Here is a 27,428-nt window from a genome sequence, read left to right on the forward strand (position 1 = left end):
CACCTGTGCAAGCTTCCAGCTTGCTTGTCTATGTCTGCAGCTCAATTTTACAGGCTGCTCTTTGTTAGAAAAGAACATGATTGGCTGGGTGCGGTGGCTCACACCTGTAATCCCAACACTTTGGGAGGCCAAGGCGGGCGGATCATGAGGTCAGGAGATTGAGACCATCCTGGCCAACATGATGAAACCCTGTCTCTACTAAAAATACAAAAATTACCTGGGCATGGTGTCATGTTCCTGTAGTCCCAGCCACTCAGGAGGCTGAGGCAGGAGAATCGCTTGAACCTGGGAGGCGGAGGTTGCAGTGAGCTGAGATTGTGCCACTGCACTCCAGCCTGGTGACAGAGTGAGACTCCATCTCAAAAAAAAAAAAAAAAAAAAAAAGAAGAAGAAGAGAAAAAAAACTTGATTTTGGGGCTGCTTTTCATTAAAAGGAAAACCTTACTGAGGATTCCTGTACCCTCACTATCTGCCTAAGTACTTTCTTCTTAACTACTACGTCAGTTGCAGGATAAAGTCTAAATGCCTCATCCTGGATTTCAAGGCCAGCATGATCTCACCTCTGTCTATTATTTCACTGCAACGTCCCCCACACTTGATCTTCCCTGCTGCTGTGTGGTAGAATCTATTTTGTTGGCCCTGTCAACCTTCTATCCCTCATTTTCAGGTCATTGCAAATCCCCATGCATTTTGGTTGGAGGAATTATTCCTTCTGCCCAACTCATTTCTGGGGTGGGGGCTGCCAAACACAGTCATGGGCCTGTGATACAGTTGGAACCAATCAGAGTCCTTTCCAGGAATTCATATCATCCCAGTGGGAGAGGAAGTCTTCTCTTTCCTCTGGAGCCACTCTCTGGGGTGGTGGAATAACATAAGCCTAGAGCTGTTTGCAGACATCTCTGCCACATGAATCTTGTCCTCACTTGGATGGAAGGAGCCATATTCACAGAAAAAGAGAAGCAAGACAGATAGACATAGACTTACACACACACACACACACACACACACACATACACACACCGAGAGAGAGAACAGAGTGAGTGACCACATTGTCATGCCACGTTGCTTGAGTCTCTGCATCCCCCGTCCTACCTGGTTTCATGAGCCAATACATTTCTTTAAAACAAACAAACAAACAAACAAAAAACTTGTGAATTTGAGTTGTGTTCCCTTTACGGACTAATAGAAAGTGTCTTGACTGCTATTCAGCTGTACTGGATTGCTGATGGTTCCCAGAATTCCACGCTGTCTCTGACTTACACCCTTTACAGTTTCAAGAGACCCCATGCTAGCCACATGAAGTCCAGGAGGACATGGGAAATGCAAGGATGGCTCCTGCAGTCCATTCTCCTTGTTCCCTGGGTTTTTCTTTGGTCTACTCTATGTGGCCACATCCAGGTTGCCAGAGGGATTCTCCTGGACCACCTCCTTCATGCTCTCCCCACATACCTGCTCAGACCCTCTGCTCCTTTGCACCCTCCAGAGTCTGCCACCTTATGGAGCCTGGCCCCTGACATGGGCTGGCAGCTGTTTCTATCCCTCTGGTTCTGTTGCTGGGTAGGGGCTTTGGCTGCTGCAGGCTTCAGACCCTGAGGGTGTGCAGTATGGACTCACAGCAAGTCTCCAAAAGACCTCTAGCACGATAAAGATGAATTACTCGTGACAATTCTTCCCTCCCTTATCATGCCTGAGACTGTTAATTGGCTCAGCATTCAGGCACATTTGAGACATCCAGGCATGGGATAGAGTGAAGGCTTAGAGGCCGTTCCGCCATTGTGTTTCAACTGTGTAACAAGACTCGGATGCTACACATGTCAGGTGTTCAGAGGAGGAAGTATGAGGAAAGGCAGGCAGGTTTGGGAGCTGGGGGATATCACAGATGTGCTGGCTGTTGGCAGAAGGGCCAGGCTAGGCCTGGAGTGTTTAAGGCTTTCCCGAGATGGGGTGGGGCTCCGATGACACAGCCTGCAGAGGAGCCTCTGTGGCTTGCCTGAGTGACCTTGAGGATACCAGGTTGACGGTTTTCAACATGTGACGGGAAAGCTTGGGCAAGGGCTGGTGTTTAGTGAATGTCAGGTCCAGGATTTTGACACTCATTCTCCAAGTCTAAATGGGGCTGGGGCTGACTCAGGGCCTCCTTCTGGGTCAGCCAGTTATACCTCCTCTGGTGCATGGAGAGGCCTGAATGGCAATGCCATAAGCCTCAATATTCTTTCCAGGGTTAGCAAATGAGGTCTCCCTGACTTTGGGCTTCTCCCCAAAACCCCAACTCACATTGCCTCTTCTGTAACCCTGGGCCAGGTGGGCTGTGACAGAAATGGACGGTGTCTGCGCTTCGTGGCCTCGGTAGCCTCCTGCCCACCTTCCCCTTGCAGTTCCTGTCCATACCAAGCACCCCCAGCCCTCATCACTCAACGGATGGGCTGATCCTCAAAAACCACCTCTCGGGCTTTCCAGCCTCAAACAGTCTTCATTCTGTGACTCATTAGGAAGATTCTCACCGCTCATGTATTTATGCAGCCCCTACATGGAGATTCTGGGCTGCCTTTTTTTCTTTGTTTTTCCTCTTTGATTTCCTTCCTACTTCAAGGACTCTGAGGGCGGATTCACTTTGCTGAGCTTCTGGGCCAGCCCAGCTGAATGGGAGGAAATATCCCAGCATACTTCTTGCCTGGTGATTATGTTTCTCCTAGAGGGTCAGACCAAGAGCCAGAGAATCACATGCTTGCAGCTGGGAGGGAGCAGAGAGGCAGGCTTGCATAGGGGTTCCTTGGGAAGATCATGGGCCCCGACGTGAGGCAGACCCTGAGTCTGAAACCAGCCCTGCCATTCACCAGTGTATGATCTGGAACAAGTAACTCCCTGAGCTTTGACTTTTTTTTTTTTTTGCATTGTAAAGTAGAGATTAAAAAACTACTTTGCAGGGTTATTATGAAAATGAAATGGGATATATCAGAAGTCTGATATTTAATGACTGGTAGCCAATACTATGCTTGTCTTATCCCAATCTCCTTGAGAGACAGAGGCCGACTTGCCCAAAGTCATGCCCTGAGACGGTGGCAGAATCACAGCTCATCCTGTTTCCCACTCTGAGGCTCTACACAACCTACACTGGCCCCACTAGGTGGGAGACAACAGCCAGGGCAGATGAGCATGATGGGAAAACCTTTCAGTTCTTTGATCATCGCCTGGGGGCAGCACAAGTGGCAGGATTAGCAAACCCACCCCAGGTCTGCTTCCACATCAGTGATGGAGAATAAAGGAACTAGCGGGAAAAAGTCAAACGAAGAAAGCACCCGGAAAAGATGTTTTTATGTTCACTTACATGGAAAAAAAATCCAATTATACAACATGTAGATATATGTTTCTCAGAAAATTCATCTCTATGAACCTGTTTGTTTCAGTCGCAGTTATAATTCAACAATTGCCAAATGAAGTCATAAAATTGTGGGGTGGGGGTTGGGGAGGAGAGCCGCCAAGGGGAAGGTAGTAATTATGTGCTATTTCTTTTCTAGTTTCAGATTATTTGGAGTTTCAACTTTTCCAGCAAGTCAGAGTTACATAAACAGACACCATACTAAAATATGATTGTGTAAAAATATAAAATTCCTAAAGCATGATGGCAATAATATTTTAGGGAAAAAAACATTAGAGTCTGATAGCATCAGAAAATACAAATAGGATCATTTGAGCAGTCCTGTTTCTGTGTACGAACAGCAGTTGCAAATGATGGATGTACGTGAAAGAAAAAAGCATTTGATCTGTGTATAACCTAGAAAGGGTAACATTTCTAAACACTGACTTTATAAGAAAACATGAAGGACATCTTACACTCAACAACAATGGTTTAAAAGGAGGATATAACTGTCTGAAGGATGCAGTGGCAGAATGCCATGGCCTTTGTTTTCAACTTGCTCTTAACCTATGTTGGGATGCGTTCACACTGCTGGGGTTTCCTGCAGAATCTAGCACCAATATATGGATCAGATTTTGTCTTTGATCTGAGTCCTCTATGTCTTCAGTTTTGAGTGTATTGAGGTATGTTTTCTTTGGTTGCTGTTGTAACGAATATGTAGTAAAAAAAACTGTAATATTTACAACAATTAAACATTTTAGATTTCAGTGTCAATTCTTCACATAAGAAAAAATTGAAAACTCTTTAAGAATCATCAGAAGGCCATTACTTCCTAGCGTCTGTCATGAAACTGTTTTCGATACATAGGACAATTAGCCGATTAGCACAGCTGTATGCTTTCTGGTCCAGAATCTTCCCCGTGCTCAGCGGGGAGGCAAGTCCCGTGACCGCTGTGTCCGCGGTTCGCCATGCTTCACAGTAGTTATCCACAAGGCGGATGCCATGGGGGCTGGAGCCATGCCAAATGACTTTCTGGGGCCTATAAAGTAATTTTGTCATGTTATTTTTCAAAATGACACTTCTTTGTGGTATTTTTTGGTAAGCAAATTGGCATAAGTCTAGTGAATCAAGTTAAACTCCTTAACCCTGATGCCAAATCACCTCTCTATCCTCATTGCCCTTGCTAGCTTTCTTAACACACTAGATTGCAGCCATACCCAGCTTGCAGTTGTTTTCAAATCACACCCTCTTCTTTTGTGAATCTAAACCTTTGCTCATGGGGTCCCTTGGTCTGGAGGGCTTCTCTTTCATTTTCAGACCAGTGACTCCTTCTCATCTTTCAAAGGCCAATAAACAACTTCCTCTTGCAGGAAGCCATCTCTGATTCTCACCCCTAAGTAAAAATGAAAACAAACATATCCTGTATATCCTATGGTACCTGTTTCTCCACTTACAGTTACAATATTCTGTCTAGAGTCACAGTTAGTGTGTGTCTATTTCCTCTGTAGACTGTGAGCCCTGTAAAAGTAGGAGCTGTGTGGGTTTATTATTGTGCCTTCCAGGCCTGGCCTCAGGCCTCGTATAGAGTAGGCAGTGAGGAGAGGTTTGTTGAGTTGTTCTATTCTGAAAAACTCACATAATTTTCAAGATTTAGAGTGCAAATCACAGTGTAGAGTTACAGGATCCCCAGGAGTTGCATTGCTTACCACTTACTATGTGCCCACTGTGTGCTATATGTTTTCACATATATTCATTTTATTCTCACAATTCTATGACATAGATATGGTTATGTTGCCCATTTGACAGGTAAGGCAGCTGAGGCTGAGAGAATGGAAATGTCTTGCCCAGGATTCCATATTGAGTTACTGGACCTGGGTCTTCTGACTCCAAGGACAAGGCTTTCTCTGAGGCCCTCAGTTGCCTCACTGTGGCTTTATGTTGGCAATATCCTAGAGAAGCAGCTGATAAAGGCATCCCATTGTTAGGATGCCCCCTAAAACTATCTATCACACCATATCGGAGAACTTCCACCCTCACTTACCAAGAAGGATCTATCATTACGTCTCGACCATCAAAGGAGTATATTGGAATATGCATATTGAACTGACCTCCGTGGCCAGAAAAAATTGAGTCCCAATTATTAAAAAGTACTTGGCCCTATAGAGACAAAATACCACATTAGAATCATTATACCATCAGCCTACAAATGAGTTAGATTTTTACTCTTTTTTTTTTTTTTTTTTTTGAGACAGTTTCGCTTTTGTCATCCAGCCAGGCTGGAGTGCAATGGTGGGATCTTGGCTCACTGCAACCTCCACCTCCCAGGTTCAAGTGATTCTCCTGCCTCAGCCTCCCGAGTAGCTGGGATTACAGGCATGCGCCACCATACCCGGCCAATTTTGTATTTTTAGTAGAGGCAGAGTTTCTTCATGTTGGTCAGGCTGGTCTCGAACTCCTGACCTCAGGTGATCCACCCACCTCGGCCTCCCAAAGTGCTGGGATTACAGGCATGCACCACCACACTCGGCCGATTTTTACTCGCTCTTCAAAGCCCAGATGCCACCTCACATTAGAGTCTCCAGCCCCAATCCTAGAGCCTGGACAGAGTGAAAACTCAAGAAATGTTTGTGGTTTGATTTTATAATCCATCCATGAACACTTTTGCTTTTACTGTCTTATTTCTTGAGGGAATTTCTCTTATTAGATGTGTATACAAGCCTCCTTCCAATCAAAATTGTGTTTTATGTCTTTATTTTATTATTGTTATTTTGAAAATATTATGCATATGTACTAAGCTTCAAATTTGTGGCAGGCCTTGTGCCAGTCTACACTGTGGGTGAGATGGAGATGAACTTTTTAGTCCTTTTCCTGAAACAGCCTGGTCCCTTGTAGAGAGATCCAAGAATAAAAATAATTTCAGTGGGTGAAGGTGCTGGAACAGAATTCTGGGAGAGGAGGTGGAAAGTGCTGGGTATGGGGTTAGGATGGAACTTGCTAGCCTCAAGGTTTCAAATTGGAGTACTGGGGTTGCAGAGACTAAAAGGTCTTGAAGTACCTTTAAGAAACAGTCATCAGGACCCAGAGCTTCTCCAGGGTGTATGTGAGTGGCAATGAGCTTTCTCTGCATAGCCTTGAAGGAGTCTGCTATTTCTATGGAATAATCGAGGGATCCTACAAGGCCCTGTCTTACCCACAAATGGGGCAGAGAAATATCTGCTTATATGGGCACAGAACACCAAACCAGGGTTCAGGACAAAGTGCTCTAGTTTGCAGTGATTTTAAGCCAACTGGTTTCTTCTTCTGAGCCTCAGTTTTCTCATCTGACAAACTGAAAAATGAATAACTCTCATGTTTATTAGAAGTCCCTATTAAGATAATGAGGTACTTTGTAAACAAACAAGAAAACCCTGTATCAATGAAAGAAGTTATCACTATCTCTCCTCCTGCATGCTCCAAGGGTCACACAAGCATAAAGAAAACTGAGGTTCAGGGAAGGCAAAGAACCCGCCCAAAGTGACATAGCCAGTAAGGGAAAGAGCAGGCTTAAGTCAACAGTCTTCTGTTGATGTCAGGAATGAAAACTGCCTCCAGGCCCTGTAGCGACCAATGCATGCAGAAGGCAATGGGAACCATATTTATTTTTACCTTGAGGTTCACTATGGGAAGGCTGTATCTCTCTGCTTTCCTCACAATGGTGGACAGATCTTGCAAATGGGAAGATAAGAATGCTCGGTAGGTGGACAACAGTCCTGCAGCTCTGGCCTGCTTGAAGCACTGAAAATCAGCTCGAATGTCCCCAGAAAATGGCATGTTCAGAGCAGCCAAATGCAGCTGAAAAATGTGAGACAAAAGAGAGCAGTCAGAATCAAAGGCAAACTCCAGCCCCCAGAACCATCTCACATTCCTGCAAAGATTCCAGACTTCTTAGGCTGGAAGGCACGTTGGAGGTCATTTTATTCAATCCCTCCCTGACATTGGAATTACAGTCTCTGCCTGACCATCTCCGGGGAAGGAGAGCTATGGTCTCCCAAGCAGCCTGTTTCAGCTCTCTGAACAGCTCTAAGTGGTAGAAATGTCTTCCTTAGGTGAAAAAAAAAAAATATTGCTTGGACCAAATAAAGAACTTCAGGGATCTGAATCTCGGAATCCACCTGCAGGCCATAAGTTTGAGACCTCTGGGTCTGTGCAGGGGTTTTAAGCTGGCTTTGGCCCTGGATCCCAGAGCTTCTCCCAGCTATCTGCCTGCAGCCCTTTCTTCCATCTCCTGGATAGGCCTGGGGCTGATCACATGAGGGGTCTGGGAGAAAGCCATCGAAAGAAGGGTATGGCACCTATGACTAAGACTGCTGAGATAGACCCTTCTGGAACTAGGGGTCTTATAGTAATTCCAGCTTCACATCCCTGCTATCTTGGTCAGCAGCCAAAATAAAAACCAATCCGTAGTCTATTTCTCCCACACTTTCTCTCCCAAAACCCAGCCTCCTACTACTGCCCTCTCTCTCAGCCTTTTTGCCACACCCTCTGGAGTGCATTCCATAATCAAGGAACACTCATCTCCCTGACTCCCATCAATCTCATCTCGGGGGTAACTTTTATCTCATCAACTTAGAGCTGAGAGGCTGGTGCAGGACCTGGGTCCAAGTTACCAAAAAGGAAAATATTTTTAAATATCTTAAGCCAAAGGACATGAAATGAGGCTCAGGCGGTAGGGCAGGAGGCGGCCAGTGTTTCTCTCCTGGTTTCTACCATGCCTCTCAGACCTGAACAAAGCCTCTGTGTGTCCCAGTGACCAGGATCACCATGGTGGTCTTCTGCTTCTCCAGCTTCCAGCCAGTTGGCCACAACTGGCCATGAGCTACAGTGAGTGTCCAGACTGCCCCAAGCAGCCCTTGCACATCTCTGGATATTTTTCTCCATTCACCACCCCTTTCCTTCCTGCAGAGGACAGACCCCAAGGCTGCCACCTGCTCCAGTCTCTCTCTTTTTATTCATCTTGGTTCTGTCTTGACCACCATACTAGATGGAGGTCCAGGTCAAGCAGCATCACACCCCATCCCCATCTCCTTCCTGCCCCGCACTGAGCCAAGGCTTCCCCAGCAGGCCTCCCAGTGGCTAGCATTTTATGCTCTACATTCCCAGCCATTAGGGTAAGAGGGAGCTTTAGCATGCTGCCCACCCACCACAATCACAGGCAGGCCACCAGACTTCCACCTCCACATATACACCCTGACCCTTTGATGTCCTTGCCATCTGACTATACTGCCCCCACCCCCGTCTTCTTCCTCATGCATCTGGAGACTCTGGTGCCTGAGGGAAGAAGCCCTATGGTCTCATCATCTTCCAACCAGTGTACTTTGGGGCTACATCAGAGTGCATCACACGAGGCCTTGATGGAATGAGGCTTCCCCAATGCCAGGGGCCACCTAAGAAAGGCACAGGCAGGGGGCAATTGCAGGGCTTCCTTGCCACCTCTAATCCCACCAAGCCCTACTGTCCTTTAGAGAGACACAGAGAAATGTCTGAAATTACGGTTGTTTCTGAATGACGAGATCGGGGGGTTTTGTGTTCTCATGTTTGTATTTCTTTAATTGCTGGAACATTTTTATAAAATGACAACATTTTTATATTGTACTTTTAGGAAGACAGTAATGTTATAACACTCAAAATGTTAAAATTGCTATTTTGTGGATGGTTGTAGTTTTGATAAAATTGTAGGTGTGTTACTATTTTCTTCTCCATTCTTTTCATGCATTGTTGACATTTTCTGCAATGAATATGTATTAGTTCTGAACTTATAAAATACCATTTAAAAAATCCTTTAGCTACTGCCCTAACTTTGGGGCTTTTTGAAGGGTTACTGACACTCACATTTCTCTTCCTTCACTTCCCACTGACTCTTCAACCAACTAGAATCTTTTTGGCTACTAAATGCTTTGCTCTAGTTTCTAAATTTGAAGGACACCTTTTGGTTCTTCTTATGAATTTCCTGGCAGCCTTTGACACTGTTGGCTACTACCTTGCTTGGCTTGCTTTCTTCCTCTCTGGCTATGGCATCTCAGTTTCCTTCTCATATTTCTCCCATCAGTTCCTTTTCAGTTTTGCTCCTCATAGTCTAATCCCTTCTGACTGTATAGATTCTCTTTTGGGAATCCAACCAGCCCCGTAGTAATTGCACGGCTCATCTCCAGCCAAGATCCCACTGTGGGGTTTCAGACCTTCAGAACCTATTCCTTCCTGGTAGTCTCCACTCAGGTTTCCTCCAGGCACCTCAGACTCACCATGCTCCAAATTAGTTCCTCCTTGGTCAATAGCAGCACAATAGGAAATGCTCACATCTGTTGTTAGAAAGTGCCCCCACAATCCCTGCTATATGGAGTGGCCTTAGACCTTCAAACTCATTCTCCTGGTAACTCTTTATTGGGCTGGGAGTGGGCAATTGACCCAACACAGACCATATAAACTATCTCTCCCAAGACCCTGAACTGAGTCAGTAGTACTGGGGTCAGCAGCTGTAAGATCACACAGACTTGGGGCAAGAATCAGTGCCAGGGTGACCCAAAGCTGTGTGCAAGCTCATGTCACCTACGTATGTGTTTTGGGGTGAGGTTGGGAGGAAGAAAGACCCTTTCAGAAGGTGGTCTATAGAGACAGCAAAGCAGACTAATAGAGACAAGAGTCCCAGGCCTGGCTGTTCTTCCTGTGATGGAGTTCCATGAGGTTTCTATGCTGATTTAAATGAGATCTTTACTTAAGCTAGCAAAGGAATAGAGAGACTTTCTAATCCCAGCAATGAAACAATCCCTGGAAAGGAAACTGTCACCACTCAATCATCCAAGCAGAAACCTGGGCATCATTCTTGACCTTTCTCATCTTTAATGTGCCATGTTCAATCAATGACCCAATTAGTCACTCCTGCTTCCTTCATGTTCTCTCCAATTGCCCACTAGTCTATGGGCTCACTGCTGTGATTCTAGTTCAGATAACACAGGAGTCACCTAACTGGCCTTTGGACCCCTGCTCCTGTCCCTTCTGATTAATCTGCACACTGTAGCCAAGGTAATTTCTGAAACACTAGTGTTGTCATACCTGTTTCCTGCTTTAAACCCCTCTGTAGCTCCCCATTGCCCACAGAAAATGGTCAAACTTTTTGGCTTGGCTTGCAGACCCTTGAAACCTAGCACTTGTTTTGCTGACTTCCGCAGACTAAATGTCTCCCTTTTCTGCCTTGAACTCTACTCTTTTGCCTGTAATTTAATACTAGCAATTACAGGAATGCACAGCCCTTCCCCTTACCTCCCTCTATTCCATCTTCCTTTTGCCTCTCTCCCACCTGGCTCACCCCCGAACTCAGCTGTCCTTTGGGTCTTAGTTTGGAGGTAACCTCCTCCAGGTAGACGTCTCTGCCCTCCCTTATACCCCCAGCACCCTGTGCTTGGTTCACCCAAACAACTTACCACACTGTATTGTAATTCTCTGTTTTTTGTTTGCCTCTCTCACTAGTCTATAAGTATCATGATGGTAGGAACTGTGTACTAAGCATGAGACCTAGCACTTAGTAGATATACACTCAGTATTTGAAGATTAAATGTATAAATTGTACTTACAGCAGGCTTCTCATAATTGGCACTTGAAATAGGGTTTGGTGGAGGCAGAAGCTGATGTGGCTGTTATGAAAAGGAGGAAAAGAAACAGTTCTGAATATGCATTCAATCTGTTCTTCAGAGTGTATTGAGGTGCAAGTGCAATGTTTCTTGAGAAGATGCTTTAAATAATTTGCCATTGTCTGTAACTGTGACTCTTAACTGTAAAGAGTTTCATGACCTGCTGAAGAAATCATCTTCAGAAACGGAGAAAATGTTCTCAAGAGTTTTAAAAAGAGCACTGAATCAAGGAAGGGCATTCTTTTTGATAAACCCATGTTTAATCACCAACTCTTTCACTTAATAGAGAAAGCTACCTCTTCAGAGCCTCAGTTTCATAATCTGCAAAACGGGGATGATAGTACCCACCTCAAAGCATTGCTCTAGGGCTAGAAGATGGACAATGCCAGTTGCCCATGTTCTTATGAGGCAGATGGTGCCAAAAATTAAAGGAATCTTCTAGATTGCTTATACCAACCAATGATTCCACAGATGAACAAACTGAGGCCAAGACAGAGGAAGCCCTCTGCCCAAGAGGATTTGGCTACTACATGGGAACAGCAGGTCTCCAGCCTCTGGATCTAGTTATTCCTCCACTCTACTATGGGAACCTCCTGTTAGCACCCATTAATTTCTAGGATTTCACCAGATACTAAACCGTGCACAGCTGACTGTCCAGAGTTTGGAGAGCTTGGCGCTAGATACCAAGGAGGACTCAGGAAATGCTGATAAATGAATGCATGAGCAGTCCAACAGGGTAACTACTCACGTTGCTGGAAAGCGCAGGGGGTGGAGGGCTGTCGGCAGGAATGGGGATCAGTTCTCCCAGCTTTAAGAAAAACAGTACATTGAAATGAAAGATCAATTACAAACTTTTCCCATTTCAAAACAGAAAAAAATGGCATTTATGGGAGTAGATTATTATTTTTAGAGGGTATTTGAAGGCAGTGTGTTAAAGGAAGTTTAGAAATTACCTGTAATTTTTTCCAGCCATCTCTAACACGAATGAAAAACTCAGTGCTGTCCCTCAGGTAGATGAATGTTCCTTCTATAACCAAATGCGCTTTCTGCAGCATGTCATCCATGTTGCTGAATGCTGTGACCTGTCGGATCATTTAAATTCCAAACACTGCCATTATCATTAGAGCAATGGCACCATCTGATAACCTGGCCTCTCTGTAAAGTCAACTAGGAGCTGTCCCCAGATACTCAATAAAAAGGCTTGTTAATGTGCCAGATAGAGGTATATACCTTCATTAGTAACTAAAGGGCATTCTTCTTGATAAAACAAAAACATGTATACTTTGAAACACAAATCTAATTTATAATAAATGAATTAAAACAAAAATGACAATATTATGTGAGTATAAAGACATTTACAAATTGTCAATGGAGTTATCTTTGTTTTGGTTTGGGTATTAGCAAAAGCACTGGTAAGTTTTACCACTTCTATTTTTTTAAGCTACTTGGTGGCACTAATATGGTTAAATGGTGTTACTTCATGCTGGTCCTTGAAGAGTTTCAAATTTTTCATTTGGAATAAGAAAGGCAAGCAAGTGAGCAACTATACTTAAGGTCTTAAATCTTTTTTGTCTAGCTTGATAGTTACATTAAATGCATGATAGAAAATGGAGGTCTGTAATTTCTCTGCCTAGAAAAGTGCCAAAGATTAGACAGCCATTTGGCATATCTAGAAGCACATACAGAAGCTACAAAAATCTATTGAATAGCATCAGATCTCAAAGAAATATTGGCCAAGAGAGTTTTTATTTTTCATTGTAACTGAGAAAGATTATAAAATATTAATTTTCACCTAGCCTTGAAGATAACGGCTTTGTGCATCAAAATGACTTAGATATCCCCAAGGGAACCAAATATCAGAATTCCAACATATGTAGGACAGTTCTTTCTTTTGGCAGCCAAATTTTGCAACTAACATCCAGCAAAGATCAAAGAGCATTTTTGGACTCCTGACATCCTTGTGAAGTATTTGTCCATTTTTCTGTGCATTACAGTAATCTTGGAGTGCTATGTCTTGTTCCAATGAACTGCAGGGTAACGAATGTGCCAGAGATGTTCTTTGGCAGAATGGAGAAGACTGAATTATCCAAGTAAATCTGACCAGCACAAGGACCTGTTGTAACATTGTTTATGCTCTTGGGCTTTTGTTGTTTTGTTTTTTCTTTTTTTTCTAGAGATGGGATATTGCTTTTTCACCCAGGCTGGAGTGCAGTGGCACAGTCATGGTTCACTGGAGCCTCGACTTCCCAGGCTCAAGTGATCCTTAGCTTCTCAAGTAGCTGGGACTACAGATATGCACCACCACACCCAGTTAATTTTTACATTTTTCTGTAGAGGCAGGATCTCACTATGTTGCCCAGGCTAGTCTTGAACTCCTAGACTCAAGTGATCCTCCTGCTTCAGCCTCTCAAAGTGCTGGGATTACAGGAGTGAGCCACCGCACCCGAGCAGGTTTATGCTTTTTGAAATACTATTATTGGTGGCCAGGAGTGGTGGCTCGTGTCTGTACTCCCAGCACTTTGGGAGGCCAAGGTGGGAGAATCACCTTGGTGGCCCATGAGTTCAAGGCCAGCCTGGGCAATGTAACAAAAACGCTGTCTCTACAAAAAAAAAAAAAAAAAAAAAAAAAAAAAAAAAAAATTAGCCAGGTGTGGTAGTGTGCATCTGTAGTCCCAGCTACTCTGGAGGCTGAGATGAGAGGATTACCTGAGCTCAGGAAGGTTGAGGCTGCAGTGAGCCGTGATCTCACCACTGTACTCCAGTTTGGGTGACAGAGTGAGACCCCGTCCACCCCTCATCCAGCAAAAAAAAAAAAATATATATATATATAAATACATAAGTAATATGATTGGTTCTTGTTATAACTTAGTCAATTAAGGATTCGAATGGTGGAACTTACATATACATGATTTTGTTTTTCATGTCTTTTTACTTAATAAGTCATCCAAATAGATAACAAATCCCTTCTACTATTTATGGAATTGCACCAAGCCTACTATCATGAAGGCCTGATCCCCAAGGGATGTCAGACACAGGAGATCGTAGGCAGAGTTTTAAGTATATCTATCCCAAATGGAATGATGACTACACACTGATGATAATACTGACCAGGTTTCTGGATCCGGGAAGCCCTGGCTGTCCTGGAGGGCCAGGGGGACCTGGAAGGGCCACAGCTAAGACAAAACAGAAAAGAGAAGTTACACAAAAACCACACTCTGAAAAATGTCTGAGGTATCAGCTGACTCCCGGAGAGAAGTGTGTTCAACCCCATTCACAGCGCCACAAAGCATCCCAACTTCCACCTATATCTTGGGTGCTGTGCCCCCAGCGTGTGACTTAGGCCACATTGACTGGTTCAGGGAAGAGCTGGGATTCTTGATTGTTACCCTGGATGAAGCCATGGCTAGTGCTTTTCCGTTTCATAAGTGAATCAATTCCTTTTGTGGTTGTTTTATAAAAGCCAGCTTAAGTTGAATATTTTGTCACTTGCATTCAAAAATGTCCTGACTCATATAACTTATTTCACCCAAGAGACAAGCATGTGACACTGAACAGAGGAAGCAGGCTCAGAAAGAGGAAGAGAAGGCTCTAGGGAGTGGGAGGAGACCAGGGCGGTGCAGTGACAGTAGCCCTGGCCTTGGGGCCAGAGACATGGACTCAAGTCCTTAGTTTGTCCATTCCTAGCTGTGTGATCTTGAGGAAACAGCAAGCTCTCCGAAGCTGTTTCCTCATCTGCAAAATGTAAAATAGGCATTTCTTCTTCCCTGGGCTGCGGTGAGAACTGAGTGCTTTGAAAATTGTACATGTACAGCATTCATTCGGCCAGGAGCTCTTAGCTTTTGAAGAGTCACAGTGCCCTTAAAAATCAGATCAAGGTTAGTGCCCTCTTTCCCAGAGAAATGCACACATAATTCTATAAAAACATATTACTGGGATGACAAATCCTGGAGGTATATCCTTGAACTCTCTAGGAGTCTATGATTCCTCAACTGAAAAGCCCTTACTTTAGGCAAACATAAAGTAGTATAATTACAACTATTCCTTTGGCTGTTCTTCTACCTCTCTCATCCTCTGCTCACCCTACCCCCGACAACTCCTCCAAATCTGCCAAGCTCTTGGCAGAATTAAGGGTGTTTTTACAAGTCCCAGTAAAATTATACAGTTCTTCAGGTCGTTGCAAGCAAATGTTCAGTTCCAACATAGGACTTGAACACCCACACATAGGTGGCAAATGTCTAGTGGATAGAGGGCCAGTGGACTCGGATTTGGATCCCAGCCATGCCTCCTAATAGAATTTGTGACCTCAAGTAAGTCTCTTCACCTCTGTGAGCTTCAGTGTCTTCATCCGTGAGATGAATTTTATAATAATATCTGTTTTATCTTCCTCCCAGGGTTGCTGTGAAGACTACATGGGATAATGGCCATGAAAGTGTTTTGTAAACTGAATTGCTATACATTATGTGAGAAGCAATCCTTGCTCAATGCAGCAAGGCATCCCGGCAGCCCTAATGTAGTGTTGCTGTGGACAACAGATTTTCTCTACCTTGCACTCACCCTGTAATATGCCTCCACCTCCTGTAGTCCTACTCCTCCCTCACGGCTGTGTGGGCACCTGTGGTTCCATCCACTCGGCACCTTCTTCCTTTGTAGGACCAGTGTCCTCATCTCCTTCTCTTGGGACCTTCCCTTCACCTCTACAACCATTTGGTTCCAGAAAGAGCTACCATGTTCTCATGTGATCCGACCTCCTGGTCATAGGTGATTTGTCCAAGATTGGGTACCTCACCCAAGTCAGGCCCATCAGGACCCTTCTCTAGGACTTCCCCATCCCAGGACTTTTCAAACTAAAATAGTAAAAGAAGTTCAAGATTTCTAGCTGACAGTGGAAGCTGTAAGTTGTCAGTAACCATATTTCCCGCTGTGCAGAGGATGTGGTTTGTGGTGAGGAAGCGTGAAACTGCATGTAGAGAGAAGCCGAGACAAGAGATGGCCAGAGAATCCTTGCAGGGGTTGAGTCCCTGGCTCTGGCTGTTCCTGAGGTCCAGCTGCTTATCTACCTCTCCCACAAGTTGACTGTTCACTCCCTCCTTCACACCCAGTACATTTCCCCTTTGCTTGAGCTATTTTGAGTTACGTTTCTATCACTTGCAGCCAAAAGATCCAAGGCTAAGTCAAAGCCCCAGCCCCAAAGTCACCTCCTGTGTAAAGCTCTCCTTATGCCAAGGACTCTGTAGGTCTCTTTCCAGGTATGCTTCCACCATACCTGGCTCCTGCCAAGCCAAACAACAAAAAAGTATGCCTTCATGCTATTATTGCTGCTATTATTGTCTCCTCCAATGGACATAGTAGAAATAACACAGGCTTTGGAGCTACACTGCTCTGGGTCTGAATCCTGTTGGTGTCATTTATTAGCTGTGTGACCTTGGAAAGGTTCCTAAATGTCTCTGGGCCTCACTTTCCTTACCTGTACAATGGGGATGTTAATGCTTTTTTTAAAGGGTTGTTGTGAGGTTTCAGTAAAATACCATAGCAAAGTGACTAGCAAAATGCCTGGCATCTGATACATGCTCATTACATAGAGATTTTCTTTAATTTTGCCAGTTTTGCATATGAGGAGGTGAGGCTCTAAGGGATGAATAGATTTTTATACACAGAGTTCCAGTCACTGCTGGTCATTAAGACAGGTTCTCACGCCCCTAAGGCATTGACAAAGCAGCCAGGAAGTTTCCACTCACATGTGAAAAGATGCTCAACATCATTAGTCATTAGCGAAATGCAAACCAAAACCACAGTGAGATAGCACTTCATACCAAATAGGATGGCTATAATCAAAAAGATACAATGAGGATACCATAATACGGGAGGAGAAATTGGAACCCCCTCATACACTGCCACTGCTGGTGGGAATGCGAAATGTTGTGACTCCTTCGGAAAACAGTCTGGCAGTTCCTTAAAAAGTTAAACATAGAGTTACCATATGACCCAGCAATTTCTCCTACGTATATACTGAAGAGAACGGAAAACATGTTCACATAAAAACTTGTACATGAAAGTTGGTAGTAGCATTATTCATAATAGCCAAAAAGTAGAAACAACCCAAATGTCCATGAACAGATTAATGAATAAACAAAATGTATATCCTATACAATGCAATATTATTTGGCCACAGTAAGGAATGAACTCCGTGCTGCAACATGGGTGAACCTTGAAAACACTGTGTTAAGTGAAAGAAGCCAGACTCAAAGGGCCATATATTATATGATTCCATTTATATGAAATGTCCAGAATAGGCAAATCTGGAGACAGAAGTAGATTCATGGTTGCCCAGATCTGGTGGAGGAGACGGAAAGAGAGAAAAGAGAACAACTGCTAATTGGTATGAAATTTCTTTTTGGTGTGATGAAAATGGTCTAGAATTAGACAGTGGTGATGACTGCATAACTTCATGAATATATTAAAAACTACTGGATTAGACACTTTAGGTGGGTGAATTTTATGATGTGCAAATTGTATCTCAATTAAAAAAAAAAAAGAAAGAAGGCGGTATCCAGGAAAGCCCTCTGTTAGGCAGTGCAGCTCTGACAAGCCACCCAGATGCTGTGACCTTGAACACAATGGTAGGGACAGCGTGAACAAGGGCACTGTTTATGGCACTAACCTGCTCCCAGGATAGCTGGAGGTCCTGGTGGCCCCGGGGGTCCTGGTGGCCCAGGATCACCAGGTCTTCCAAAGCCAGGTGGCCCAGGCAGACCAGGAGCACCTGGGGGTCCTTGGGGCCCAACGACTGTCTCCCCTTTCTGGCCCTGTCAAGGCAAGCACATGATAACAGAGAGAAAGCATCATTCATCACTAGAAGTCCCATCTAGTCCTTTTATGAGAATATTTAAAAGAAATCAATAAACACCAGCTATTGTTATTACTATCCTCAATCTTGGGCACAATTCAAGGTGGGGTAAGGCCTCCAAGATGGCAGCCCAGTCATTATGTTGAATGACTCTACAGAGAACCCCAGAGAGCCCTGGAGGCAGAAGGGACCTTGGAGATCATCTAGTCTAGCCTTTGCATTTCACAGATGGAGACACTGAAGCCCAGAGAAGTGAAAGGACTTGCCCAAGATCATGAAGCAAATTAGATGCAGAGCTAGAGGCAGAACTCTGATCTCTGGCTTTGCTGGTTCTACCCTCACGGTGAGCTCTGGGACCAAAGTCAATGATCTAGTCATATTCTTGTTGGGGGCACAGCTTGACTTTCTCTCCTTTCACCTGGAAAAATCTCTCATCCTAGGAAAACCACACCTATCTAGGAGCTCCTTTGATAAAATTTCAGAAGAATCAAACAGCTCCTCTAAAAATATCTCCTTACCTTCCATTCTGCTTCTGTTATCTGATGCATTCACCATTAATCATTCTTTGTGTGGAGTGAATTTTCCACCAATGTCATGAATAAGGCAGTGTGACTAATGGCCTGGAAGTTACCTACCTTCATGTGGCCTTGACCAGCTACCTTCTCTCCAGGGACCTCAGCCAACCTGCCCATCAATCAACAAGGATGGGGAAAGAGCTGGCTAATCCCCAAGCTCTGCCTCCGGCTTATAGTACAATGACTAGCCCTAACTGCCTAGTCCCATTGGGGGCTTCCGGGAAAGCTGTAAGTCTTTGGGGAAGATGACTTGGAGGGGTCTCTACTCACAGCCAGGCCTGGATTTCCGGGCAGGCCTGGAGGCCCAGACATAAGGAAGCTGTCATTAATGTCTCCTTTTTCTCCTTTTTCACCTTTGAACCCCTTGTCTCCATTCTCCCCCTGGAAGCAGAGAACATAGGAATATTTCAGTAAGAGTGGGATGAACTCAGTCTCTGACATAAACCAAAACATGAAAAACACAGGCCAAATATTGGTAGAGAAATACTCACCTTCAAGTTGTTCAGAAAGTGTCTCAGGTAAGATAGATCAAGTGGAGGACCTGAAAAAGAAATGCTTCGTAAAATTCATGATTGTAATTTCAGAAATTTTAAAATAAAAGTCTCTAAGTTGGCAACCACAGTTACATCTTAGTGGATGTGAGCCTGCACTGGGTTGGCTAAGAGAGTCTGCTTGGAAGCAGAAACAGGTGCTAGCTACTGTGGGCCCATCAACCCAGACACTGTGGGATCCCAGGTAGGTCCCTGGCCTTCTTTGGACATTGCTTTGCATATAAAAGATGAATGATTGGATTTTCTGGTCTCTCTTGACAATGTTCCCTATTGGACATGCCAGGCCCATGCTTGGTTTTCACTAGAAACCAGTGGAGCCTGTGGTCAGGGTGGAATGTCATTAGTCTTACCCTCTGGCTAGGTCACATTTCTCAGTTGCATTTGTTCTCAGGAGCAAAAAATCAAAGGCAAGATTGAGAACAAGAGCTGGAATACCTGGTGGTCCCTGGGCTCCCTGGTCGCCTTTTTCTCCCTTTGAGCCAGGAAGACCCCAGGATCCTTTCTCTCCTTTAACACCTGCCACCAAACACATACATGTTAAAAAAAATGGAAAATCACCTTCTTTCTATATAAAACCTTTCTGAGACAGGTTTTCAAACTAAGCTCATTTAGCGAAGTCCACTCAAACAAAGCCCTCCTGAGAGATCAGCAAGTGTAAAATCATAAAGAGGGCAGAGGTAGATGCTTCAGACACATTCTCAACCTTGAAAAGCTCAGTCTACTGGGAGACAGACAGAGCTCACAGTAACGCAAGGCAAGATGAAATATGTGCTCTCACTGAGGTTCCAGCAGCGCATCCCGGGAGTGCAGCAGAGGCTGCGGCTAACCCTGGCTTGGTCAGTGCCACAAATGAAGACAGAGACTCAGCACCATGTCAATCTTCCAGACTCATCTCATCTAGGCCTGTGCAGCGTGGGGGTGTAAGGGAACGGGAGGGCTCTCCCAAGAGTGCCCGCACAGGACAACCAAGGGCGCTAAGCTTTCTACGTACAAAGTTGTGAGAATGCCCACCATGAAGTGTTGTACATCCCCACAGGACTAGTGAAAAACACCGTTTCTGCAGAACTGGCATTCCATCCCCAACTTTCCCCTCAACTCTTTATATGGGAGGGGGCATGGAAGAAAGCCTTTTGGGAGATCACTGCTTGGGAAGGGAAGTGGTTCCCTTTCCCCACCTTGATGGGTAGGGTGGACGCTAGGTCTTTGAATTCCTCGTTCCCAAGAGGTGTGACAGATCAACCCATCAATGGTCTTGAGCCTAGAGATGGGGCCACAAAGTGTAGATGAGGCTAGCGGCCCAGGCTTTCTCAATGAAGGGGAGGGAATATGAGCATCACAGGAATGATGGTGTCAACAGGGGGTCAGTAGGGAGTGGCAACTACATCTGTCGAGGCCTCTCCAACCCTGGGAATGCTGTGTGAGACCAATGACCTGTGCAGTGGGGCCCATGGGGCCTCCTTCACCCACACTGAGCCCACAGACAGCAGTGATCAGAAGAGAAGACAGCAAGTGCACCAGCACCAACCGGAGCAGTAGTAGCTGCACACAGTAAGCAGGATGATTGCTCACTAGGAGCTGTCACATCCAGAAAGATCTGTTCCCTCCCCCTCCTTCCAGGGGAGGCTCACAGGGAAGAGGAACAATTGGGGATCTGAGAAAACAAATCCAGCTCCATCCCCTGCTCCCCAAGGTCCACCTTGCACCAGGGGAAAGGGGAGCCTTGAACTGAATCTAAGCATAGAGTTTGGAAACAGGCTGGGCTTGGTAAGCAGAAGTGACAGAAAAACCACAGGGCTAGATATCATCAGGGAGACCACCACCTCGTGGGCCGGGGTGACACAGCCAAGCTGAAGGTGAATATTGGAGGAAAAAGACCTTCCTCTATTTAAACCCCAAGTGGCGTGACAGGGTGTGTGAGGACAGGGGGACCAGAGTGACTGCTCACCTGCAGGCCCCGTCCCCTGGCCTGTGCCTTTCTGATGTGCCATAGCAAAGCTCCTGCATGTGGCTATGAACATGCTGACATTTACTAATCAAACCCTCTGAGCCAGCATTTCTCACACTTTGCTGTGCACTCACCTCACCCGGGAGATGGTTAAAACACGGGTTCTGATTCAGCAGGTCTAGGGTGGGGCCTGAAGTTCTGCATTTCTAACAAGCTCCCAGGAGATGCTTACAAAGTTGCATGGACACCGAGGCAAGGGTCTCCTGAGCTCCCACGGCCCTTCCCTGATCAGCTCTTAGTATAATGCACTATAATTGTTTTTAAAGTAGTTTCACTTAACAGGTTCCAAGAGCCTGAGAGGCAGGAACAGCGCTTCTCAGGCTCTTGGAATCTGCCTCAGCCCAGTGCAGATCATACCAAGTAAGGAATAGGCATCAGTGAATGTTTTATGAACAAATGAACAATTGAAAGAACAGAGTGCTTGTTGCCAATTAGGAGGCTCAGCTAAGATGAGCAGAATAGGCACATGTGTGACCAAACCAAAGAGAGGTGCACAGCCCCACAGCCTTGGCTCAGCTGCCACCCGCACCCCTACAGCATCCAGTTAGACCTTCCTGACCACCTAGTCTGCGCCCTGCACTGGGCAAAGGAAAACCATCTTCCTCAAGGAGATGTCCCAGAGAAACAAATGATGAAGAAGGGAGTGTATACCGTGAAAAGTGATGAGCTCTGGACTCCCAGGATGAGCAGTATCAACCTGGAAAGAGAGGAAGGCCAGGTTAGGCACTGCAAGCTCTGCCCTGGTGTTTGCAGAAACAGGCAGCCACTGTCCCGGGGGCATGTGACAAAAGAGGCAATGCCACAGAGTCAGGCCTTCTTTTGGCTCTGGAGTCCCCCAAAGCCCTGAGTCCCCAGGAGTTGTCAATGCACAGACATCCCAGGCTTTAAACTGGGAGACCCATGATATAGTTGAGCTGGGGAGACAGAGCTGAGGCCTAATAGCCAAAAAACTCAGCCATAAGGAAGCCCAAAGCTTTAAGACAACAAATCGTGGCAGTGGTGGTTTGGCCAACTGTGAACATTCTTGTCTTCCTTTCTTATCAGTTGGGATTGATTCATGTGTAAGGTCAAGCATCCGAGCAAGTGACATGCCCAACCGTGAAACTGGGTCAGCCATTAGCTTAGCTATTGCATGTAATCAAAGATGAGCATCATGGGCAGGTAATTAGCAAAGGGGGTTATCATTAGATTGGGGGTGCTATTCTGGACACCTCATCAAGTTTCAGGGGTCTGGAGTCCAGGCTGTTCTGGATAATATTCCTTCCCAGTTTTCCCCAGATTCCTGCATTTCCTTCTCTATTCAGACAAAGCCACTTGAAACCTGGCTTCTTCCCAATTGATGTGTAGAATCAAAGTCATCCGTATGGTGCCAAAATCCTTCTGTGCTTACGGGTGGAGGGTCACAAGCTGCTCAGGGGCCATCAAGAAAAGATGGGAGTGGGGAGGAAATCTACCAGGAAAAACATTTCTAAGTTAAGGATGAAAGTTGCAGCTCCAAGCTGTTATCTTGCAGGCTATGCTGATAAAGTTTCTCCACTACAGACATGAGCTGTAAATGATTAGGGTGTTGGAAGGAGCTGAAACTAGAAGGGGCTCATGAAATGCTGGCTGTAAGAGGAAGCATTTCTGTTTCAAAATGTCCATTTTGAGAGTTGGACAAGAAACGTCTATGACCCAGCTCCTACAGTATCTAGCCAGGCAATATGAAGTAAAAAATCTTACTAAAAATGCTTTGAGCCTATCTTTTCCTTCTTTTAGGTATCCCCACGACCCCCAAAGGCCACGGTTACTGTGAGAGGTCCTGGTGCAGGTCATGATAATTGCAGTAGCATTTTTACCGCACTCTAAAATTTGTCAAGTGCTGTTCTGTGGCTGGCTCATTTGAGGCCTGAAATCATGTTAGTTAGGAGAGGCTGCTGTACTAACTCACTGTGTGACCTGGAGCCAGCCTTTTGCTTCTCTGGGCTGTGTGGTCGCTCCTGTGTGATAAGGAGGTGGGATGCAGCGACTGCCCAGGAAGGTCACTCCAGCACTGAGATTTTATGTTTCTCTTCAGGCCATGGATATAAACACATACTGGGTTGCTGTTGTCTCCATGTAGAGCCTGGAGCCCGTTAGTCACCTGACATAGGTGGGTCCTGCCCTCTAGGCCAGAGTTCCCAGGCCCTGAGCTGCAGACTTGGATGCCTCAACGTTTAGACTTAGCCAGATGTCTGGGCAAATACGCAGCCAAACTGCGTCATTTTGAAGGCTATGACCCAAGCCTTAGCATCACCTCCAACAGGGATCAATTATGAACTCACCTCAAAGAATATCTCTAAATTGTAATTTGCAAGCTCCTGAGAGCAGAGGCCACATCCGTCTAGTTCACCGTTGTGTCCCCAGGGCCTGGCAGAGTCCTTGGCACTGCATAAGTGCTCAATAAATATTTGTTGAATAAATGAGAATGATTATGCATGGTTCTGTGACTAATGCCTGTACACAAGGCCCACCCTCCCCACTGGGTTTTCTCACAGAAATCTGACTCTCTTCCTATGGGTAAAAAATCAGGGACAGAGCTGCTCAATGGCTGGGGGGCCGGGCAAGTGCCTGAACCCTCAGCATCCCAGTGTCTGCACCTGCTGCCTGGTGGTTAGGAGACCTGAGTTATGATCCCAGCTCAGTCAAGTCCCATGACCTTGGACAAGCCAGTGAGCTTCTCTGAGTCATAGTTTGTTTCATTATCATAAAATGGGAGAGATCAGCCCTGCCTGTCAGTGTTGTGTGCTGTGCAGTGATGTGATCACTGGGAAAGGGCAGCATAGTTAGTTACAAAGTTCTCAGTGCAAAGATCATGGGTTGGCATGGATTGTTTTCTAATCTATGTTTTCTAAGGGGTCTATTTTTCCCAGTTTTATACTACTCCAAGCATGAAGCTAATGTGGTCGCAATAACAAAAGACACTGCTTTTTAGATTGTATGAAAAGAAGCACCTCACCGTGTGTGCACCCTTAGAAGATCCAGTATATTTCATTGCCACAATCTGTTATCTAAAAGCTTCTAGTCACTTGAGGGTCTACACTTAGGGGACAGAAGACATCAGAGAGGACATTTGAGGATAGAAAGGGCCCAAGACAAAGACTGATCTTTTTCTCCGAGTTGCTATCCATGCCAAAGCCTGCTCTTTAAGGCAGTGATTGCTACTTACTGGCATTTTGCAGTGTGGTCGGACGGGTATTGGGAAAATGGCCTGTGGGTAATGAGAACAAGAGAGGTGAGGTCAACAGGACACCTGACTCCAGCTTAGGCCAATCGGGAAGGTCTTCCCACTGCGTGCCAACTTACTCCTTTGATGTTAATCACAGCTCCAGGTGGCCCAGGGGGGCCTGGAGGGCCAGGTAAGCCAGGTGGGCCCTGAAGGAAGAAAAAAAGGCCATTGCATTAGTTCAGGTTGTTGTGAGTGCAGGAGCAGCCACAGGACACTTCCTCCAGAGGAAGGAAAGGAGGGTCTGCTGAAGCCAACCAACTTCTCTCTCAGGTTGCTCAGGGAGCCACAGAGCACTTCTATGTCCCTGGCCTCACTGTATCTTCACAACAAACCATAGGGAAGATGGCAGGGCAACAAGTATTGTCTCTGGTTAACACATGCAGCTAATGGGGCCCAGAGAGGGGAGGTGACCTGCTCAAGACCACACAGCAACTTACAGCAGAACTGAGATTGCAACTCAGATTCTGACACCCAGTTGATACTGAGCCTAAGGCCACCCTATCAGTGCATTCCCAGTATACGGGTGGGAATGGACTGTGGGGGTCCCTCATGTGATATATTGCCAGAGGAAATGTGTCTCAGAAATGCAAGCACAAATGCAAAACTCTTGTTAGATAGCACAGTCATTTTCAAAGTGAAGCCAGCTTGGCCTTAGTACCATGCAACAGTTTCTCCTCCAAGCCTAGAGGCAGGAGCTTGCAGCAGGAGAGGTGAGGCTCTGAGGGCAGGCATGAAGAGTTTAGTTCATGCAGAAAGTGTATTGATCACTCTAAACGAAGGCATCAGTGTCTGGTTTACCTGCCAGTTCCAGTGGGCTTGGTGAGTGAGAGTCAACCCCTAATGCTTCAGGAAAATAGTATTTCTGGATTTCTGGGCATACAAAGCAAAAGCAGTGTGGCACAAACAGAAGCAGCAATAGACTTAGAGCTGTGTTTACATCTTGGTTTGGGGATTATTAGCTGGGTCACCTTGGGTGGGTGCCTTGACTTCTAGAGGCCCTGGTATCCTCTTATGTAAAACAAGATCCCTGCATAGTATCTCATGCAATAGTTATCACCAAGACTAAATGAGAAACTCTCCTTAAAACACATGGACACAGGAAGGGAAACATCACACTCGGGACTGTTGTGGGGTGGGGGGAGCGGGGAGGGATGGCATTAGGAGATATACCTAATGCTAAATGATGAGTTAATGGGTGCAGCACACCAAAATGGCACATGTATACATATGTAACAAACCTGCATGTTGTGCACATGTACCCTAAAACTTAAAGTATAATAATAATAAAATAAAATGAAACAAAACAAAACAAAATCACTTTGCACAGTGTCTGGTACATAGCAGCTGCTGAATAAACATTGGCTTTTTTCTTCTAGACCAGGGTCCCTGCTGCTGCCCAGTGTTTGCCAACCTGGGAGGCCCCACCTGAGTAGCTGATCTGCCTTTGATACTGACTTCCAGCACTCACTGAGCCCCTAGTGATGTGAGTGATCCCTGGGACTGTGTAAAGGAGGGGAGAGGTGACATTACCCTAGAGTTAGAGGCCCTGGGATTTGGAACCACATTTTCTGAGCATGACCAGATCCCTTTCTCCCCTACTCCCTCTGGGTCCTACACAAGAAAGTCTATTTTCCACTAAGGTGTTTTAGGTGGCAGGACCCTCCTGAGAGGGAGCTGAAGGACAGGGCTGGGTGGGAGGACCTTTGGCAGTGGCAGTGAAGGAAGAAGAACAACATTCCTGAACATTCAGTCCACAGGCCCTGCTCTGTGGACCCCGCACTCTCTCACCCTCTCTGGACACCAACCTCCGGCTCCATCCCCAGGGTGACTCACCTGCATAATGACCCCTGGATCTCCTTTGGTACCCTTGAGGCCATTCAGTCCTGGGCGACCCTGGAACCCACAGCAGACACCTCAGTAAACCCTCTGCCCACAGACCAGCCTGGCCCACGTGTCCTCCCCCTCCAGCCTGTCCAATGAACACTGATACCTACAGGTCGCCCGGGAAGGCCAAATTCTCCTTTATGCCCTGGTGGTCCTTTGGGCCCCTAGAGGCAAAACAAATGCCAGATTAGAAAAGAACAGAAAGTCTTGGTTCAGGGAAATGAGGAGTGCAAGCCCACTTTTGCAGGCAGTGGTGACGATGATCCACTGACAGGAGGAAGGAGGGCAGGGAGCCAGGTAGAAGCCCCTGCCTGCGGCCTCCTTGTCTCCAGCCTCTCTGCTCTCAGCTAGAAGCACCTGCTCAACCCACACCATCCCCTGCTTTCCTGCAGGCTCCAACCCACCCCAGACTCTGGACCCAGCCCCTCGCAGTCAGGGTTAACTAAGGAGCAAGAGGTCAGTAGCTCAGGGCCTCAGCTCCCTGGTAGCCAGGTGCTGGGCCAGCCCAGAACATGGACCTCTGCCCTAGGTCTTATGTCCCAGGGCTTATCGCATCCCCCATTCTGAATAACGCAGCCCTGCCTCGCCCCTCAGGCCAGCCTGGCCTGATAACCCACTGTAGGATTTGGTTCCTTCCTTGCTCTAACCTGCCCCTAGGAACCAGAGTCTTGGTCTGACACCCCAGTCATCCAGCTGAGTTCCAGACCATGGACCCTATTTCAGTGCTGGCTTTCCAGGACCACAGGCTTCTAGAGCCACTGTTCTGTTGCAACCTTCAGGAACCTTCCTGCCTTCTAGTGTCTGGGATGCAAACTACTTGGTTGACAGACAACACCACTGATGATGTATGTCTTCCTAGAACACATTCTACCCTCAGTCTGCGCCTTTCCAACCCTGTAGCTGGGTCTGCTGTGTCTCCCAGAAGAATGACTGGTTTAAGCCTGGGGCACTCCTAGTCCCTTTTCATCCTACCATTAACATACATAGCCATGCTCTGAAAAATGACAAATAAAAACTGAGTTGAAACAGGGTCAGTATGTAAAGTACCCAGTCTGTATTACTCTTAGGGAAAGAAAAGCAAAGACAGATGGGGTTGACAGGGCACAGGCCACTTGGTTGGTATGTTCTAGTGCAACACTTCCTGATATGGTTTGGCTTTGTGTGCCCACCCAAATCTCTTCTTGAATTGTAATTCCACAACCCCCGCATGTCATGGGAGGGACGTGGTGGGAGGTAATCGAATCATGGAGGCAGTTTCCCCCATGCTGTTCTCATAACAGTGAATGAGTTCTCCCTAGCTCTGATG

The 27,428-nt window shown here is 46.0% G+C and overlaps 1 protein-coding gene across 2 annotated transcripts in view; it reads right to left on the minus strand.

Annotated features, from left to right (window-relative positions):
• Positions 1 to 3,293: 3,293 nt before the first annotated feature.
• The window catches only part of COL15A1 (collagen type XV alpha 1 chain), a 127,080-nt gene continuing 102,945 nt past the window's right edge, over positions 3,294 to 27,428 (minus strand). For both annotated transcript variants that reach the window (XM_034967871.3, XM_034967870.4), the window contains 16 exons: positions 26,233 to 26,286; positions 26,072 to 26,131; positions 24,316 to 24,384; positions 24,179 to 24,220; positions 21,643 to 21,688; positions 19,422 to 19,502; positions 18,927 to 18,976; positions 18,706 to 18,816; positions 17,675 to 17,819; positions 14,125 to 14,189; positions 11,970 to 12,098; positions 11,765 to 11,824; positions 10,960 to 11,019; positions 7,001 to 7,186; positions 5,397 to 5,512; positions 3,294 to 4,394 (listed from right to left, as the gene is read on the minus strand). In XM_034967871.3, the coding sequence (XP_034823762.1) occupies positions 4,181 to 4,394; positions 5,397 to 5,512; positions 7,001 to 7,186; positions 10,960 to 11,019; positions 11,765 to 11,824; positions 11,970 to 12,098; positions 14,125 to 14,189; positions 17,675 to 17,819; positions 18,706 to 18,816; positions 18,927 to 18,976; positions 19,422 to 19,502; positions 21,643 to 21,688; positions 24,179 to 24,220; positions 24,316 to 24,384; positions 26,072 to 26,131; positions 26,233 to 26,286 (1,488 nt within the window). In that variant the 3' untranslated portion in view covers positions 3,294 to 4,180. The remainder of the gene's footprint in view (positions 4,395 to 5,396; positions 5,513 to 7,000; positions 7,187 to 10,959; positions 11,020 to 11,764; positions 11,825 to 11,969; positions 12,099 to 14,124; positions 14,190 to 17,674; positions 17,820 to 18,705; positions 18,817 to 18,926; positions 18,977 to 19,421; positions 19,503 to 21,642; positions 21,689 to 24,178; positions 24,221 to 24,315; positions 24,385 to 26,071; positions 26,132 to 26,232; positions 26,287 to 27,428) is intronic.

This window comes from Pan paniscus, chromosome 11, assembly GCF_029289425.2.
Source record: "Pan paniscus chromosome 11, NHGRI_mPanPan1-v2.0_pri, whole genome shotgun sequence".
Classification (NCBI taxonomy): domain Eukaryota; kingdom Metazoa; phylum Chordata; class Mammalia; order Primates; family Hominidae; genus Pan; species Pan paniscus.